Source organism: Saccopteryx bilineata, chromosome 1, assembly GCF_036850765.1.
Source record: "Saccopteryx bilineata isolate mSacBil1 chromosome 1, mSacBil1_pri_phased_curated, whole genome shotgun sequence".
Lineage (NCBI taxonomy): Eukaryota > Metazoa > Chordata > Mammalia > Chiroptera > Emballonuridae > Saccopteryx > Saccopteryx bilineata.
Genome location: NC_089490.1, coordinates 182,400,065 through 182,414,884, shown reverse-complemented (window position 1 = coordinate 182,414,884; position 14,820 = coordinate 182,400,065). Strand labels below are relative to the sequence as shown.

The 14,820-nt window shown below is 43.2% G+C and overlaps 1 protein-coding gene across 4 annotated transcripts in view; it reads left to right on the top strand.

Annotated features, from left to right (window-relative positions):
* FHIP1A (FHF complex subunit HOOK interacting protein 1A) overlaps positions 1-14,820 on the top strand; it is a 252,247-nt gene that overhangs the window by 213,273 nt on the left and 24,154 nt on the right. For all 4 annotated transcript variants that reach the window (XM_066280839.1, XM_066280847.1, XM_066280862.1 and 1 more), the window contains 2 exons: positions 3,857-4,024; positions 7,429-7,508. In XM_066280839.1, coding sequence (XP_066136936.1) covers positions 3,857-4,024; positions 7,429-7,508 — 248 coding nt within the window. The remainder of the gene's footprint in view (positions 1-3,856; positions 4,025-7,428; positions 7,509-14,820) is intronic.

The following is a 14,820-nucleotide window of genomic DNA, read 5'->3' as shown; positions in this document are numbered from 1 at the left end:
GAAGAGCAAATTGTTAAGGGTATAAAGAAATCGAAAAGTTTTGCCCTTCAACCTGATAAATCAAGTGACATGAGTAACCATGCTGTCCTACTTTGCTTCATAAGGTATATTGATGATAAAGACTTTAGGGAAGAACTCCTCTGTTGCCTTGATCTGCTTGGTCAAACTGCTAGTTCAGAGATATTCAGTGCCCTTGATGAGCGCTATCAAGCAGAGGGCTTGGACTGGGAAAGTGCATCAGAGTGGGTAGAGATGATGCTGCGAGCATGACGGGACACTGTTCAGGGGTAGCTGCAAAAATGAAGGATGTTGCATAGCCAGAAATGTCGTCTGCACACTGTATGATTCACAGGCCGTACTTAGTTGCAAAGAAACTTCCCCTGAATTGAACACAGCGATGAATGACGCAGTCAAGATCGTTAATGATATTTGTAGTCGAGGTTTGAACTCCTGACAACACTGCGTGAAAGTACGCCATTCACGACACCCACATCTCCTCCTCCATACAGAAGTGAGGGGGCTCTCAGGAGGAAGTGCTCTTTCACTCCTTTTTAAGCTGAGAGAACACATGAAACAGTTTCTGCAAGAGCAAAACTCTGCATCAGTAGAGCTTGGGTTGAATGAAGAATGGATGGCTAAGCCTGCATATATGGCAGATACTATATATTTAGCCTCTTCAATGAGCTAAATATTTCTCTTTAGGGCAGCGGTTCTCAACCTGTGGGTCACGACCCCAGTGGGGGTCGAACGACCAAAACACAGGGGTCACCTAAAGCCATCGGAAAATACATATTTATTATACAATACACGCCTAAAGTAATCGGAAAATACATATTTATTATACAATACATTTTAAAATAAAATATGTATTTCCGATTGCTTTAGGCGACCCCTGTGTTTTGGTCGTTCGACCCCTGCCGGGGCCATGACCCACAGGTTGAGAACTGCTGTTTTAGGGGATTAACACAAGTATTTTTACATTAAGAAATAAGGTGAATGCATTAAAAAATTAAACTTCTTTGTGAAAGTCGCATACAAGAAGAAGATGTAGAAATGTCTCCCCTTTTCCACGACTTGTTGATGCTGCAGACATCAACCAGAAATTCATCTTTAATATAATAAGTCAACATTTAAGAACATTAGTCCAACACTTTGACCAGTATTACTCTGAAAATGAGGATCCCCCCAAAGGTAACCTCTGGATCAATAACCCATTCATGGAAAAGATATCAACTCCTGTTCCCTTAATCAATGTGAAAAGAAAAACCAACTGATAGGTTTGTGTTCTGATGTCTCACCCTGGTGTCCAAACAAAATGCAATTATTGTCACAATTTTGGATCCCGCTGGATCCATCTCTTAGTTACAAAGCTATTAAATGTTTAATCATATTTTCTACTATTTACTTATTTGAGGAGACTTTTCGGCCCTATCACTAATAAAAATCAAACAGAAACTGAATGATGTCAATGCAACACTTCATCTCTCAGAAACAAAACTGCAATCTCAGTTATCAAGTGTTCTTGCAAAGAAGCAACAGATTTCGCACTAGCTTTACTTGAATTAAATATTGCTTTCTAGAAATTTCAGTTGTATTCTATTAAAAATGTATGTATTTTACTGTTTGGTTATTTTAGAGATTTTTAATTTCATAGTATTATAATTAAAAGATAACGCACAAAATACTAAAATGGTTTTTATTTTTGCCTTAGTGGTCTCTGAAATAATTCTATTCTCACTGATCTGCAAGTGAAAAAGGCTGAGAACCACTGATCTATTTATAATATAACATACCTAAGAACCAAGAAGTCAGAAGTACTTGAAACCTGTCTTCACAGGCACATCTGCAAAAGGCCCGTCTACACTTGTATAAGAAGATTTGAAGATCTAGTTTCTACAGTGCTCTGTGGATTTTGCAAGCAGAAAATTACAAGGGGAAGAGAAATGTATATAAAAGGAATGACCCGGTAACAGTATGGTAAAATGACAGAGAACACTTTTAAGGAAGAAGTAAAGAAGATGGAAAACTGAAAAAGAGAAGTTGCCATCACGCTAAAAGCATGCTGCCCATTTCATTTATCATCAAGCAGTTAGACTCATGGCAGGGGAGAGTTCTGAGATTTCTAGGGGGGGAGGGTTGCAATCTGAAGTTTTGAACTGTTTCCCTGGTGATTGTCATGCAGCCCTGTCTGCGTGTTTTGAAACTACAGACAGTAAGGCAACTGGGGAACCCTATTCATCGAGAGACATTAGATTCTGCTTTTAGGTATATGATGGCTCTGAAAATAATCACAATCACAATAGTAGAATTAATTTTTTTTTTATTTTACTTTTTTTTACAGAGACAGAGAGAGAGTCAGAGAGAGGGACAGACAGGGACAGACAGGAACGGAGAGATGAGAAGCATCAATCATTAGTTTCTCGTTGCGCATTGGCAACACCTTAGTTGTTCATTGATTGCTTTCTCATATGTGCCTTGACCGCGGGCCTTCAGCAGACTGAGTGACCCTTTGCTTAAGCCAGCGACCTTGGGTCTAAGCTGGTGAACTTTGCTCAAACCAGATGAGCCTGCGCTCAAGCTGGCGACCTCAGGGTCTCGAACCTGGGTCCTCAGCATCCCAGTCCGATGCTCTATCCTCTGCGCCACCGCCTGGTCAGGCTGAATTAATTTTTTGATGCTTTAAGCATCAAATCCTCAGCTCTTTGAAAAACTTGACTCTCCATAGTGTTCCATTTCCTAAAAGACAGACATTTTACTGCACGAGAAACTCATGACATATGAAAGTACTAATTTGTATTATAAAACAAGTCCCCAGGACCTGACCAATTGGCTCAGTAGTGGATCGTCAGCCCGGCTTGTGGATGTCTGGGGTTTGATTCCCTGTCAGGACACACAGGAGTAGCGCCCACTGCTTCTCCTCCCCTTGCCCCTCACTTCTCTCTCTGTCTCTTCTCCTCTGGAAGCCATGGCTCGATGGAGCAAGTTGGCTGGAGTGCTGAGCATGGCTCTATGGCCTCCACCTCAAGCCTAAGAAGGGTTCAGATGCTGAGCAATGGAGCTAAACCCCAGATGCGCAGAGCATCACCCCCTAGTGAGCTTGCCCAATGGATCCGTGTTGGGATGCATGTGGGAATCTGTCTCTGCCTCCCCTCCTCTCACTGAATTAAAAAAAGAAAAAGGAAAAAAGTCACCATTATTTTATAAACAGTAAGCTCTTACAGCACTTTATAAATAGTAATGCTTTATGCCCATTATTTAGCTATAAAAATGTGACTTGCAACCTTCCAAAAACATATCTGAACATCCACCTTGCTTTGTGTCTACACTTCTCATTGGACATTTATTATTATATTATTTTGTTAGGTTATAGATATAATCCGTCTTCCTGGACAAAATGAAAAAAATGTTCTTAATGTTTCTAGCTCCTTGTACATAGTGGGACTCAATAAATACCTATTGAATGACTAATGGTGAAACAAGTTACGCTGAGCTCTCTAATTCTTTCCTGACCATGTAAATACTTTTCGTTCCTCACCCCACCCCCCCCCTTCTTGATTACAGACTAAAACCTTTAAGTTGTATGAACTGCATTTGATGATTGGGGCTGTCTGAACACTTGAACTGCTCCTTTATGCCTTTGCTTTTCCCTTCCTGAATTAAAGGGCAAAGCAGTGTGAGGTGTTGCGGGATGTGAATAGGTCACAGATTTCAGATGAAACTCTGAACTGTGTTCCTGTGGCAGGTGTGCTCTTGCCTTGATGGGGTCACTGCAGTGAGGCCAGGGGACTAGTTCGGGAGGCCTGCGTCACAGTACCGAGAGGATGCTCACCTGGGCTCACTCTGTCGTTGGTCCCAGGTGACCGTGGAGGAGGTCATGACCACAACTGCATACCTGGACCTTTTCCTGCGTAGCATCTCCGAGCCTGCTCTACTCGAGATCTTCCTCCGTTTCATCTTGTTGCACCAGCACGAGAACGTCCACATCCTGGACACTCTCACGAGTCGAATCAACACCCCATTTCGGGTAAGGTTTTGGGTGAGTTAGTTATTGGGATAAAATTGTGAATATTCCCTTTTCCCTCCCTACCCTCCTTTTTCTTACAGCCGTTACCTTTTCTGTTTTGGAACTAGATAATGCATTGTGCCATTAGGAGTCCTTTTGTCAGGGAGGTGACACTTACTGCCTTTCACAGGACATTTTTCTCAGTTTCTCTGGGTTGGCACTTTCTTCTGTGGAACCAGCAGAATGGGCTTCTGAGGAGGCAGAGGCAGGGAGACATGTGGTGTAAGTGCAGGCAAAGCCAAGGAGCCAGAGTATCTCAAGTCTGGGTCTTAGAGGTCACATTTCTGTGCTCAAGTACTTTGAGATGGAAGCCTGAGCAGTTGTAAATTTAGGAAGTCATTCCTTAGTCTGAAGTTTTGATCAACTTTGAAAATCTTCTTATATTATTAGCATTGCCCTTTACAACCTCCCCATGCCCTATTAAGGGCTATCTTTAATATCAATTATTGTTTTAAGAGTAAAAGAATAATAATTTAACAAAGTATTATTGAATTTGTAACATGTAGATATAACATATGTAACAACAATAGCACAAAAGGGGGTTAGAAAGCATAGAGCTATATAGGAATAATATTTCCCTATTTCACTGGAACAAATTTAATATAAATCTAATGTAAAGTCTGATATGTTAAAATGTATATGGCCTGACCTGTGATGGCACAGTAGATAAAGCTTCGACCTGGAACACTGAGGTCTCTGGTTCAAAACCTGGGTTTGCTCAGGCAAGGCACATATGGGAGTTCCTGCTCCTCCCACCTTCTCTCTCGCTCTCTCTCTCTCCCTCTCTCTCTTCCTCTCTTTCCTCTCTAAAATGAATAAATAAAATTTTTAAAAAGTTCAAAAAATGTATACAATAAGGCCTAGAGCAACCACAAATAAAATAACTGTAAAAGTATACTGAAAAAAATCACTGAAGGAATAAAAATGTTATACAAGGGAAAATATTCACTTAATGCAAAAGATGACAGTCAAAGAGGAACAGGAGAACAAAACATTCTGAGACATGTAGAAAAGAAGTAAAACACACAGAAATCCAATTATAATCATATTAAATGTGACTAGGTTAAAAACTTAATCAAAAGGCAGAGATGATCAGACTGGATAAGAAAAGAAGGCCCAGCTATATACTATCTACAAGAGATAGCACTTCATTCAAAGATACCAACAGATTGAAAGTTAAATTCCTAAACCTGACCTGAACCAAATAATTGATCATGCATATAGAATAACCTTTAGAAATAACAAATTAAGCTTATGAGCCAGTACACTTACTCTGAAGATTAAAGCTTAAATAGCTACTATATTTTATAAAATTACATAGTGCTGGTGGAAGAGTATAGACTTCCAGTTATAAGATGACTGTGTTCTGGAGATCTAAACACAGCATGGTGATTAGAGTTGACAATGCTGTATTATATATAGGATTACCATAGTAACCCTTTCAAATCAATGTCTAGGGTGTATTTGTCTTTTTTGTCATTGAGTTGTGTAGGTGTATACAGAGAATGTGTATCCAGGCTATCAGTTCTCCTATAGGATTTGATTAGAAAGCCTAAGCTTGGAATTAGGCTGTTATGCGGAGTTACCCTCCTACAAAATACCTATGTTCTCCGGTTTCCAAGTTTTTGAGATCCAGATAAACCTGCCCCTGCAGCTCTCGAAAACACGCAGCCTGTACAAAAACGGAGAGCCTAAATTACTTAAGTGGTCCTATAGAATGCTAAAAGCTCACTCCTAAAAGGGTGGGATGATTTCATAATGCATCTTTTTAAAAAATTTTTTATTTATTCATTTTAGAGAGGAGAGGGGGAGAGAGAGAGAGAGAGAGAGAGAGAGAGAGAGAGAGAGAGAGAGAGAGGAGAGAGAGAGAGAAGGGGGGAGGAGCTGGAAGCATCAACTCCCATATGTGCCTTGACCAGGCAAGCCCAGGTTTCGAACTGGCGACCTCAACATTTCCAGGTCGACACTTTACCCACTGTGCCACCACAGGTCAGGCTCATAATGCATCTTTGAGTTTCTTTCCTGTTTGGTTGTTTATCTTTCCTTTTTTGGAAATCAGAGTGAGAGAGAAGTCCTGTTTTTTTAATGTGTGTGTGTGTGTGTTTTTTTTCCTGAAGTGAGAAGCAGGAAAGCAGAGAGACAGACTCCCACATGCACCTGACTGGGATCCACCTGGCATGCCCACTAAGGGGTGATGCTCTGCCCCTCTGGGGCGTTGCTCCATTGCGGCCGGAGGCATTCTAGCCATCCTTAGCGCCTGGGCCAACTTTGTTCCAATGGAGCCTTGGCTGTGGGAGGGGAAGAGAGAGATAGAGAGGAAGGAGAGGGGGAAGGGTGGAGAAGCAGATGGGTGCTTCTCCTTTGTGCCCTGGCTGGGAATCGAATCTGGGACTTCCACATGCTGAGCTGACGCTCTACCACTGAGCCAACCAGCCAGGGCCAATGAACTTCTTAGAAGAGTATATTATTACACTGTCCAGCACCACTAAAACTAGAACCAATGAGAATTTTTTCCCCAAAGCCATGAGACAAGCCAAGCAGGGCTGAGGCTCGGGGCTGGAAGGTCTAGAGCAGGGATAATAGTCAACCTTTTTATACCTACCGCCCACTTTTGTATCTCTGTTAGTAGTGAAATTTTCTAACCGCCCACTGGTTCCACAGTAATGGTGATTTATAAAGTAGGGAAGTAACTTTACTTTATAAAATTTATAAAGCAGACTTATAGCAAGTTAAAGCATATAATAATAATTACTTACCAAGTACTTTATGTCGGATTTTTGCTAAGTTTGGCAGAATAAATCTTTATAAAACAACTTACTATAGTTAAATCTATCCTTTCATTTTATACTTTGGTTGCTCCTCTACCGCCCACCATGAAAGCTGGGATGCCCATTAGTGGGCGGTAGGAACCAGGTTGACTACCACTGGTCTAGAGCGATCCTTGGCCAGGGTTCACACAGTTTTCTGTGAGCCCTGTCTTGTAGATAACTAATATCATATTTGACATGCAGGAGATCTCATGAGCACACGTGTCCATGCGTGTGTATAGATATATTGGCGAGTCGTACGAGTGTCTTCACCTGGATCTTAAAAAAGTTGGGAAGTCCAAGCCAGGCATTTTGAAGGAGGGTAATTCTGCATAATGGCATACTCCCAGGCTTTTTTCTCTCTAGTCGGATCCTACAGGAGACCTGATGGCATGAATGTACATTCTCTCTGGCAGGAGCATGGTGTTTTGTTTGTTTTTAATCAAAACTGCTAAAGAAAAGAGGCCATTCTGTTTTGTAATTTGATTTCCTTGCCACCTGTGGAGAGTGGCGCTGTCCCTCCAGCATCTAAACTAGAGTGTGTTCCCTGCCCCACAGCTCTGCGTCGTGTCCCTGGCGCTGTTCAGAACGCTCATCGGTTTACACTGTGAAGATGTGATGCTACAACTGGTGCTGAGGTGAGTTGCTCTCTTTTTATTCCCTCTCAAGACAAAACTCCCTCTCTTGTATAGTTCTGTGGTCATATAAGCTAAATAGGGGCGGTGCTTCTCAGGAAGAAAATCATCAAGAAAAGCAATTTAATTTCTGCCTTATTACCCAAGGCTAATTTTAGTTTTACTGTGAAAAGTTTCCAGGGGGCCAAATGCATTACGTTATAGATATGCTCCTGGAAAGAACGGATAGACTGTGTGGACCTTTTCAGAATTATTCTATGAAAGCTCTCCTGGCCTGTGCCTGAATGTCTTTGTCCTAAAGTACATTTTTAGGGGACCTGTGTTATTTGGGGTGGGAGGGGAAGAAACAACTTTTCTAAATATGAAATACCGTTGATACATAATTCCTACGAGTCTTGCTTTGGTAATGGTACACGTACAGTGTGCGCTCTTTGACCTGTGGGTATGTGTCGATTAAACTCGGTAAATATTTAATGAGTCCTTTCTGTGTACAGTTCAGAAGGAAGGAAGGTACGGAGTAGACGAGTTGACAAGGACTTGGACACATGGTAGAAAAGGTGTGCCCTTCAGAAACACAGGTGGGAAGGTTTCCATCAAGTGGCCGGTATTTGATGATGAGTGTTGGGCGTCAGAGTAGATGACTATTAAGATGACATTAATTTGGTCATTTGGCAAGAGGATTCAGGACCCCCAAATCCTGTCTTCACCCAGGTCTGCCTCTCCCTCTGGGTCCCCGAGGGCAGTGGCTGCTTTTGTAAAGAAAGAAAGGGAACGTTGTCTGGGGGGCGGGGGTTGTGCTCTGGGCTCTGTTTTGAGGGTGCAGAGGCTGAAAGGAAAAGGCTACCAGGATTTCTGGGCATGACTTTCCCCTTCTCCCTCCCTACCAGGCTTCCCTACCCTTCCTTTGATCCCTCTTTGGGAATAAGGGTGGAAGAAGCCAGAGCAAGGGGAGAGGGAGGAGACTTGGGCTGTCCCTGGTCCCAATGGGTGTTTTGACACGATGTAAGTAGAATTACCAGGGAGATGGCATTCCCAGTGGATGTAACAACAGCATTTCCAAAGTGGTAGCCCTGGAAAAGGAAGGGAGATGGCCAGGTGTCATCATGGGGACAGCAGCAGTGGTGTGGCCCAGGAGCTGGTTAGAAATGGACAGTCTTGGCCTTCTCCCAGACTCAGTGAGTCCGCAACCTGAGGGTGGACACGTTTTCACAGACTCGCAGGGCATTCTGACGCTGGCTCACTCTGGGAACCGCGGGCTTGAGGAATGGTGCCGTGCAGCTCTCGTGCCCTGCAAAAGGGGGTGACAGAGAACAGGCCGGACAGGGTGGCGGCGGCATGATGGGGGAGCCCGCACAGAGTCACTCTTCTGTGGGAGAGCGCCCCCTCTTAAGTTTCTAAAGTTTAAAAACTTTTGAGCGGTTTAGATCAAGTCATCAGTAACCGCTCTTAAGGCATTAGCATAGGACAAACCCTATCATAAGTAAATGCCTTGGGTAGTCTGGGTAGAGCATTAGTTATCGTTATCTGCCCTAAAAGGATTACTTTCGCCCCCATCAAATCCCCGCTGATATGACAGGATGCATTAGCAAGGCCAGAGCAAAATCCATCAGAGCAGCTCCAACTTGTTAAAGCCTTTTTTTATTGCCAAATAAAATGAGACTTTGCCTCCAACAGGGATAAAATCTGTTTATATTTAAATGTTCAACTCTTGAATACTGCTTCTTTGATGGCATGAAAAACAGGTGTCTTTTCTGGTGTATCCACAAGCCGGGCCCTGCTCTGGAGGCTCAGAGCTTCCCAATACTGGGTCGCCAGCGCAGGTCAGCCCACGTGGTGCCGGCTGGCTGTTTACCTTTCCAAGGCGACCTCTGTCACCTTTTGTCTGCCTACCAAGTGGTGTTTGTTAAACACTCCTTAACGATTATATTGATTTAGGCTTCATTTGAAACATGAATCTGTACCTTATGAAGGCAAGGAAATCAGCTCATGGTTGAAATATTTACATATTTGAGTCAGGACAAATGATTTCCCAGGAATTACTAGGAAGGTGCATGAAGGACACATTATCACAGGTTCTGAGTAGCATAATGGAAAAGTGCCAGACACAGCCACCTGGTCCCAGGCTTGCTTTCTCCTCTGCCCCTTTGGCGACGATGACGGCTGCCTTTTATTGACTATTTTATTTCTGCCACACTGCATGGGGAATCCATGGGAAGAGCAAATAAGAGGACTTAAAGGAAATTGGTCATGTGGTTCACATGCAGGAAACTACTTCTTAGTCGCTGTCCTCTGAACTGCTGATTCCCCCAACAACATTTAAAAATATTTTTAATTGTGGTACAATACACAGAAAATTTGCCCTCTAAACTTTTTTTTTTTAAGCAAAAAAGACAGACAGGAAGGGAGAGATATGAGAAGCATCGTAGCTGCAACACCTCAGTTGTTCATTGACTGCTTTCTCATATGTGCCTTGACTGGGAGGCTCCAGCCGAGCCAGTAACCCCTTGCACAAGCCAATGACCTTGGGCTTCAAGCCAGTGACCATGGGGTCATGTTTATGATCCCACACTCAAGCTGGTTTCTTTTTGTATTTTTCTGAAGTGAGAAGCAGGGAGGCAGAGAGACAGACTCCCACATGTGCCTGACTGGGATCCATCCGGCATGTCCACTAGGGGGCGATGCTCTGCTCATCTGGGCTGTTGTTCCATTGCAACCCAAGCCATTCTAGCACCTGAGGGGGAGGCCATGGAGCCATCCTCAGTGCCTGGGCCAACTTTTGCTTTAATGGAGCCTTGGTTGCAGGAGGGGGAAGAGAGAGAGACAGAGAAAAAGGATAGTGGGGAGGGTGGAGAAGCAGATGGTTGCTTCACCTGTGTGCCCTGGCCAGGAATTGAACCCAGGACTTCCATACGCTGGGCCGACACTCTACCACTGAGCCAACCAGCCAGTGCCAACCTTGGGATTTCGAACTGGGTCCTCAGTGTCCCAGGTCAACACTCCAGCCACTGTGCCACCACCTGGTCAGGCCCTCTTAACTATTTTTAAGTGTACAGTTCAGTGGTATTAAGTATTTTCACATTGTTGCACAACCATCACCACTGTCCATGTCAGAATGGTTTTCACCTTGCAAAGCTGACACCCTGTGCTGGTTAAGCAGTAACTCCCCATTCCTCCCTCCCCAGCCCCTGACGGCCACCATTCTACTTCCCGTCTCTATGCATTTGACTACTCTGGGAACCTCATATAAGTGGAATTCCATAGGCTGTACCTTTTGTATCTGACTTATTTCACCTAGCATAGTGTCTTTATAGTTCATCCATGTTGTATCATGTGTCTGAATTGTTTTCCTTTTCAAGGCTGAACAATATTGCATTGTTTATTCCACATTTTTTTTATTCATTCATCTGTCAGTGGACACTGTGGATGGCTTCCACACTTTGGCTGTTGTGCAAAATGCTGCTCTGAACATGGGTGTACAAGTATCTCTTTGAGACCCAGCTAGCAGTTCTTTGGGTATATACCCAGCAGGAGAATTGCTAGACTATATGGTAATTCTGTCTTAACATTTTTTATGGTTTTCCATAACAGTTGTACCATTACATGCCCACCAACAGTGCATAGGGTTTCCAATTTCTCCATATCCTCACCAACATTTGTTATTTTCTGTTAAGAAAATGGATGTTTTTTTAATCAAACAAAAATGACAAGCAGATTTGAGGGAGAACTGACTGGACCTCTTAAAATAAAAACTCTAATTATTAAAATGAAAAAACTGAGTGTTTGGGGTAAATAATATTTGAGACACAGATTAAGAGAGATTTAGTGAACTGGAAATAGATGGGGGAAATTACTAAATTTGCAGCAGAAAGAGACAAAGAGAGAAAAAGTATGCAAAGAAGGCTCTGAACAGAGAAGGCTGGAATCCAGTGAGAGCCTGGAGGGAGAGTGGACAGCTGATTGGACTTCACCTGGTCTGGCTTTGGTATTTGCTACCTCATAACGTTTTTTGGGAGGATCAACTGTGGTGATATCTGTGAAAATGTGTTGAAATGCTATAATGTATTACACAAATTTGTGGGGATGGAATTTTCTAGAAAATACATTTTAAACTAATGAAAACAATGTCTCTTCTGATTTAGAATCTATACCAAAAGCAAGGACGATGAAAAATCCTTATTCTGTTTTTCATTTACACTTTATTGTAAGGGACATAAAGAAAGAGATTTGCAGTCTATCCTTTTGTCGTTGCCACTGTTGTCATTTGAGTGCACACGATGCATTTGTAGATCGGGGAGGTAACAGAGCAGTGAAGATGCTGTGAGTCCTTTTAATGGAGTTGTCTGTGATATGAAAAATAATAACTGTACATCATTGTTTTTCTTGCAACCCAATACTCTTAAATATTGACATCTCAAAGTTATAATCTGTTTGCAACTGACATGTTTCTTTCATTTGGCAAAATATCAGAAAGGTTGAAATAAGATACTCCCCAGAGAGAGGCTATTTTAGTGAGCAGAAAACCAAGGAGAAATTGTCCATCTCCACGATGTGACAGATGATAGGCCAAAGGCAGGCAGGAAATGCTGACAAGCAGCGAAGTGACAGGTCACCTCGACGTTTCTGGTGCTTCCCAGTTTAGGCAGAATTTAATTGCTTATACTCGGAAGGCCATGTATGACTATTCTGGTGAGGATGTTTTTTTCAGAAGTGCTGGTCCATTGTCAGCTTTATGAACTGCATTGCCTGTTGTGTTCAGATAGAGGCTGTGTTGCTCACAGAGAAGCTGCGTGTACCCTTCAGGGACAGGTCCATCTAGTGTGGGAGTTAGGTGTCAGGGGGAATGCAAAAAAAAAAAAAAAAAGCCAGCCAGCCTCGGGTAAGACCATCGGGCCAGACTGCCTTTGAAAACCAGACAATCTTTTTCAAATCCATTACTAACACTGCTTTTTAGATTTTGGTCTGGCGGTGCACTACTTGGGTTAGCATCATCTCAGAAGAAGCACCTTGCTTACGTCACTGTACTTCCCGGCTTTGTTCTGTCTGTTTTGATTGTTGATGGAGCCTGGGCTCTATGTGTGCTTGTTATTGACTGGCTGCCACTGAATTGTTTCAGCAGTGATCAGGATTTATTGTGAAGAGGCATACCCAGAAAAACGGAAAACAGACCCAGGATTGCAGAGAGTTGGGGAAGTGATGGAAAGAGGGAGAACAAGATGCACAACATTATATTCTTTCCTGCTAAACATTATATTCTTTCCTGCTACATGTGGGTTGGCTTCGAGTAATCTGGACTCCTGAAGTCAAGTACTTATCCCTTTGTGATTATGTTTACCGCTTTCTGAATTTAAGTTAAATCCCCACACAAAATAAGTATAGGAAAAATGAAAAGGCAGTTTGATAACAAATACTTATACTGAATTCCTAAGTGATTTTTCTGCTGTTGACAACCACTTTGTTTTGATATTTGACATTTGGGGAGTTCCTAACATTTATTCTGTTTCCTTCCTTTTTTAGATTAAAGTATACCTGGTATACAGTATATTAGTTTCAGGTGTATAGCCTAGTGATTCAACATTCCTACATCTTGTGATGTGATCAACACGTTAGTAGCTGTCTGTCACCGTCCAAAGTGACCATGTGATGTTTGACTATACCTGTTTCCTTCACCTTCTCAGCTTTCCCCACAATGCTCTCCCCTCTGTCAGCCGTCAGTTTGTTCTGTGTCTCTGAGTTTGTTTCAATTTTTAAAAGAATTCAACATATAAGTGAGATCATAGGGCGTTTGTCTTTCTCTGTCTGACCTGTTTCACTTAGCATTACACCCTCCAGGTTCATCCATGTTGCTACAAATGGCAGGAGATCATTCCTTTTTGTGGCTGAGTATATAACGTCTTCTTACTTAATTCGTCTATCAATGGACACCTAGGTCACTTCCATCACTTGGCTATCGAAAAGAATGTGGCAGTGAACATTCGTTTTGTTTTTTGTCTTTCCCTGTAAATGATGGACAGGCAGAGGGTCAGCGTGCAGTTGCCCCGCCCTCCCGTCTAGGAGGAGCCTTCTCTATGAAGGCTCAGGAGGAGTTCTGCACTGAATACACTGGCGCTCTTCATCTGCACTGACTCCCCCACTTCCAATGTTGTAGAACCTCTCCTTCAACCTATAGGGGAGTCTCCCTTTATTTGATTTACACAGAAGAAAATTCATTTTTAGTTTCTACTGAAAGCATGTATTTGCAAAGTTGCAGATTCCCAATACCTCTTTATTGTAATATAATTTCAAGCTACCCGCTGGTGATATTTGATAAATAGCTTTATTAGGTTTGATTCAGTGTGCTTTTTTTTTTTTTTACAATACTTGAAACAAAGAGTAGAAATCTGTGTATATCAGCTTAAGTATGAAATATACTTGGTTTGAGCTGTAAGTAGTCATTGAGTTCCTGTAGTATACACAAGAATTCGAGTGCCTTATTTCTTAAATAATTGGTGACACGAGTAAGGATATAATAAATGCTGTGTCATCTGAATTTCTGGGGGCCTCTGAGCCTATGAGAACAGGAGTGCTCCATCAGCAACCACAGAACAGGTTTCCCTGGCCCTCCTCCGTCCCTCACCTGTGACCTTGGCCCTTGCAAAGCACCAGCCATGACTTCTGGGGTTCCATAAGGGAGGAGTTCACTCATGAGCAAGCCTGTCCCCCACTAGTCTTCGCAGCAGCCTCTGCTGTGGTCTCCTTCCAGGCTGAGGCCCCTGTGGTTGGGGCTGCCTCACCTCTGTCCCTGCCGGGCCCTCGCGCTCCTGGGAGCGCCTGGTGCCTAGGTGCTGGAGCAGCGCTGTCTCCCTGGTGCCCGCAGGGCCAGGGCCGGGGCTGTGTTCAGACAGGTGGGAGAAGGCCTCCCTCCCCTGCATCACTCCGAGTCAGCAGAACGTCTCTGCTCAGAGAGATCCTTGTGAAAAGAGCCAAGAATGAGAACAGACCTGCCCCCTCTCCTGTACCCCCCCATCCTTCCTGTTTATTCTTGCAACCTTTGACTTTCATGAAGCTGAACTTAGGAAGGGAGATGCCTCCATGTCAGACAGCGGGGTGAGCCTGGGTCTTAGTGAGAGCAGTTCAGGTTCAGGGTCCAGTGGGTGTGTAGGCCCCGGGGTGCAGGGCAAGCCGTCGAGATGGAGCGCTGGATTGTTTTGGAGGAAGGAAAGGTTAAGTGGCAAGCTTGTTATTTCCTACCTTGAACGTTATTAAAATGTTTGGTGGAAAGTACCATGAAGAGAATGAATTTTTTTTTTTTCCTCTTTGGCACAGGCTCTTACAGTGG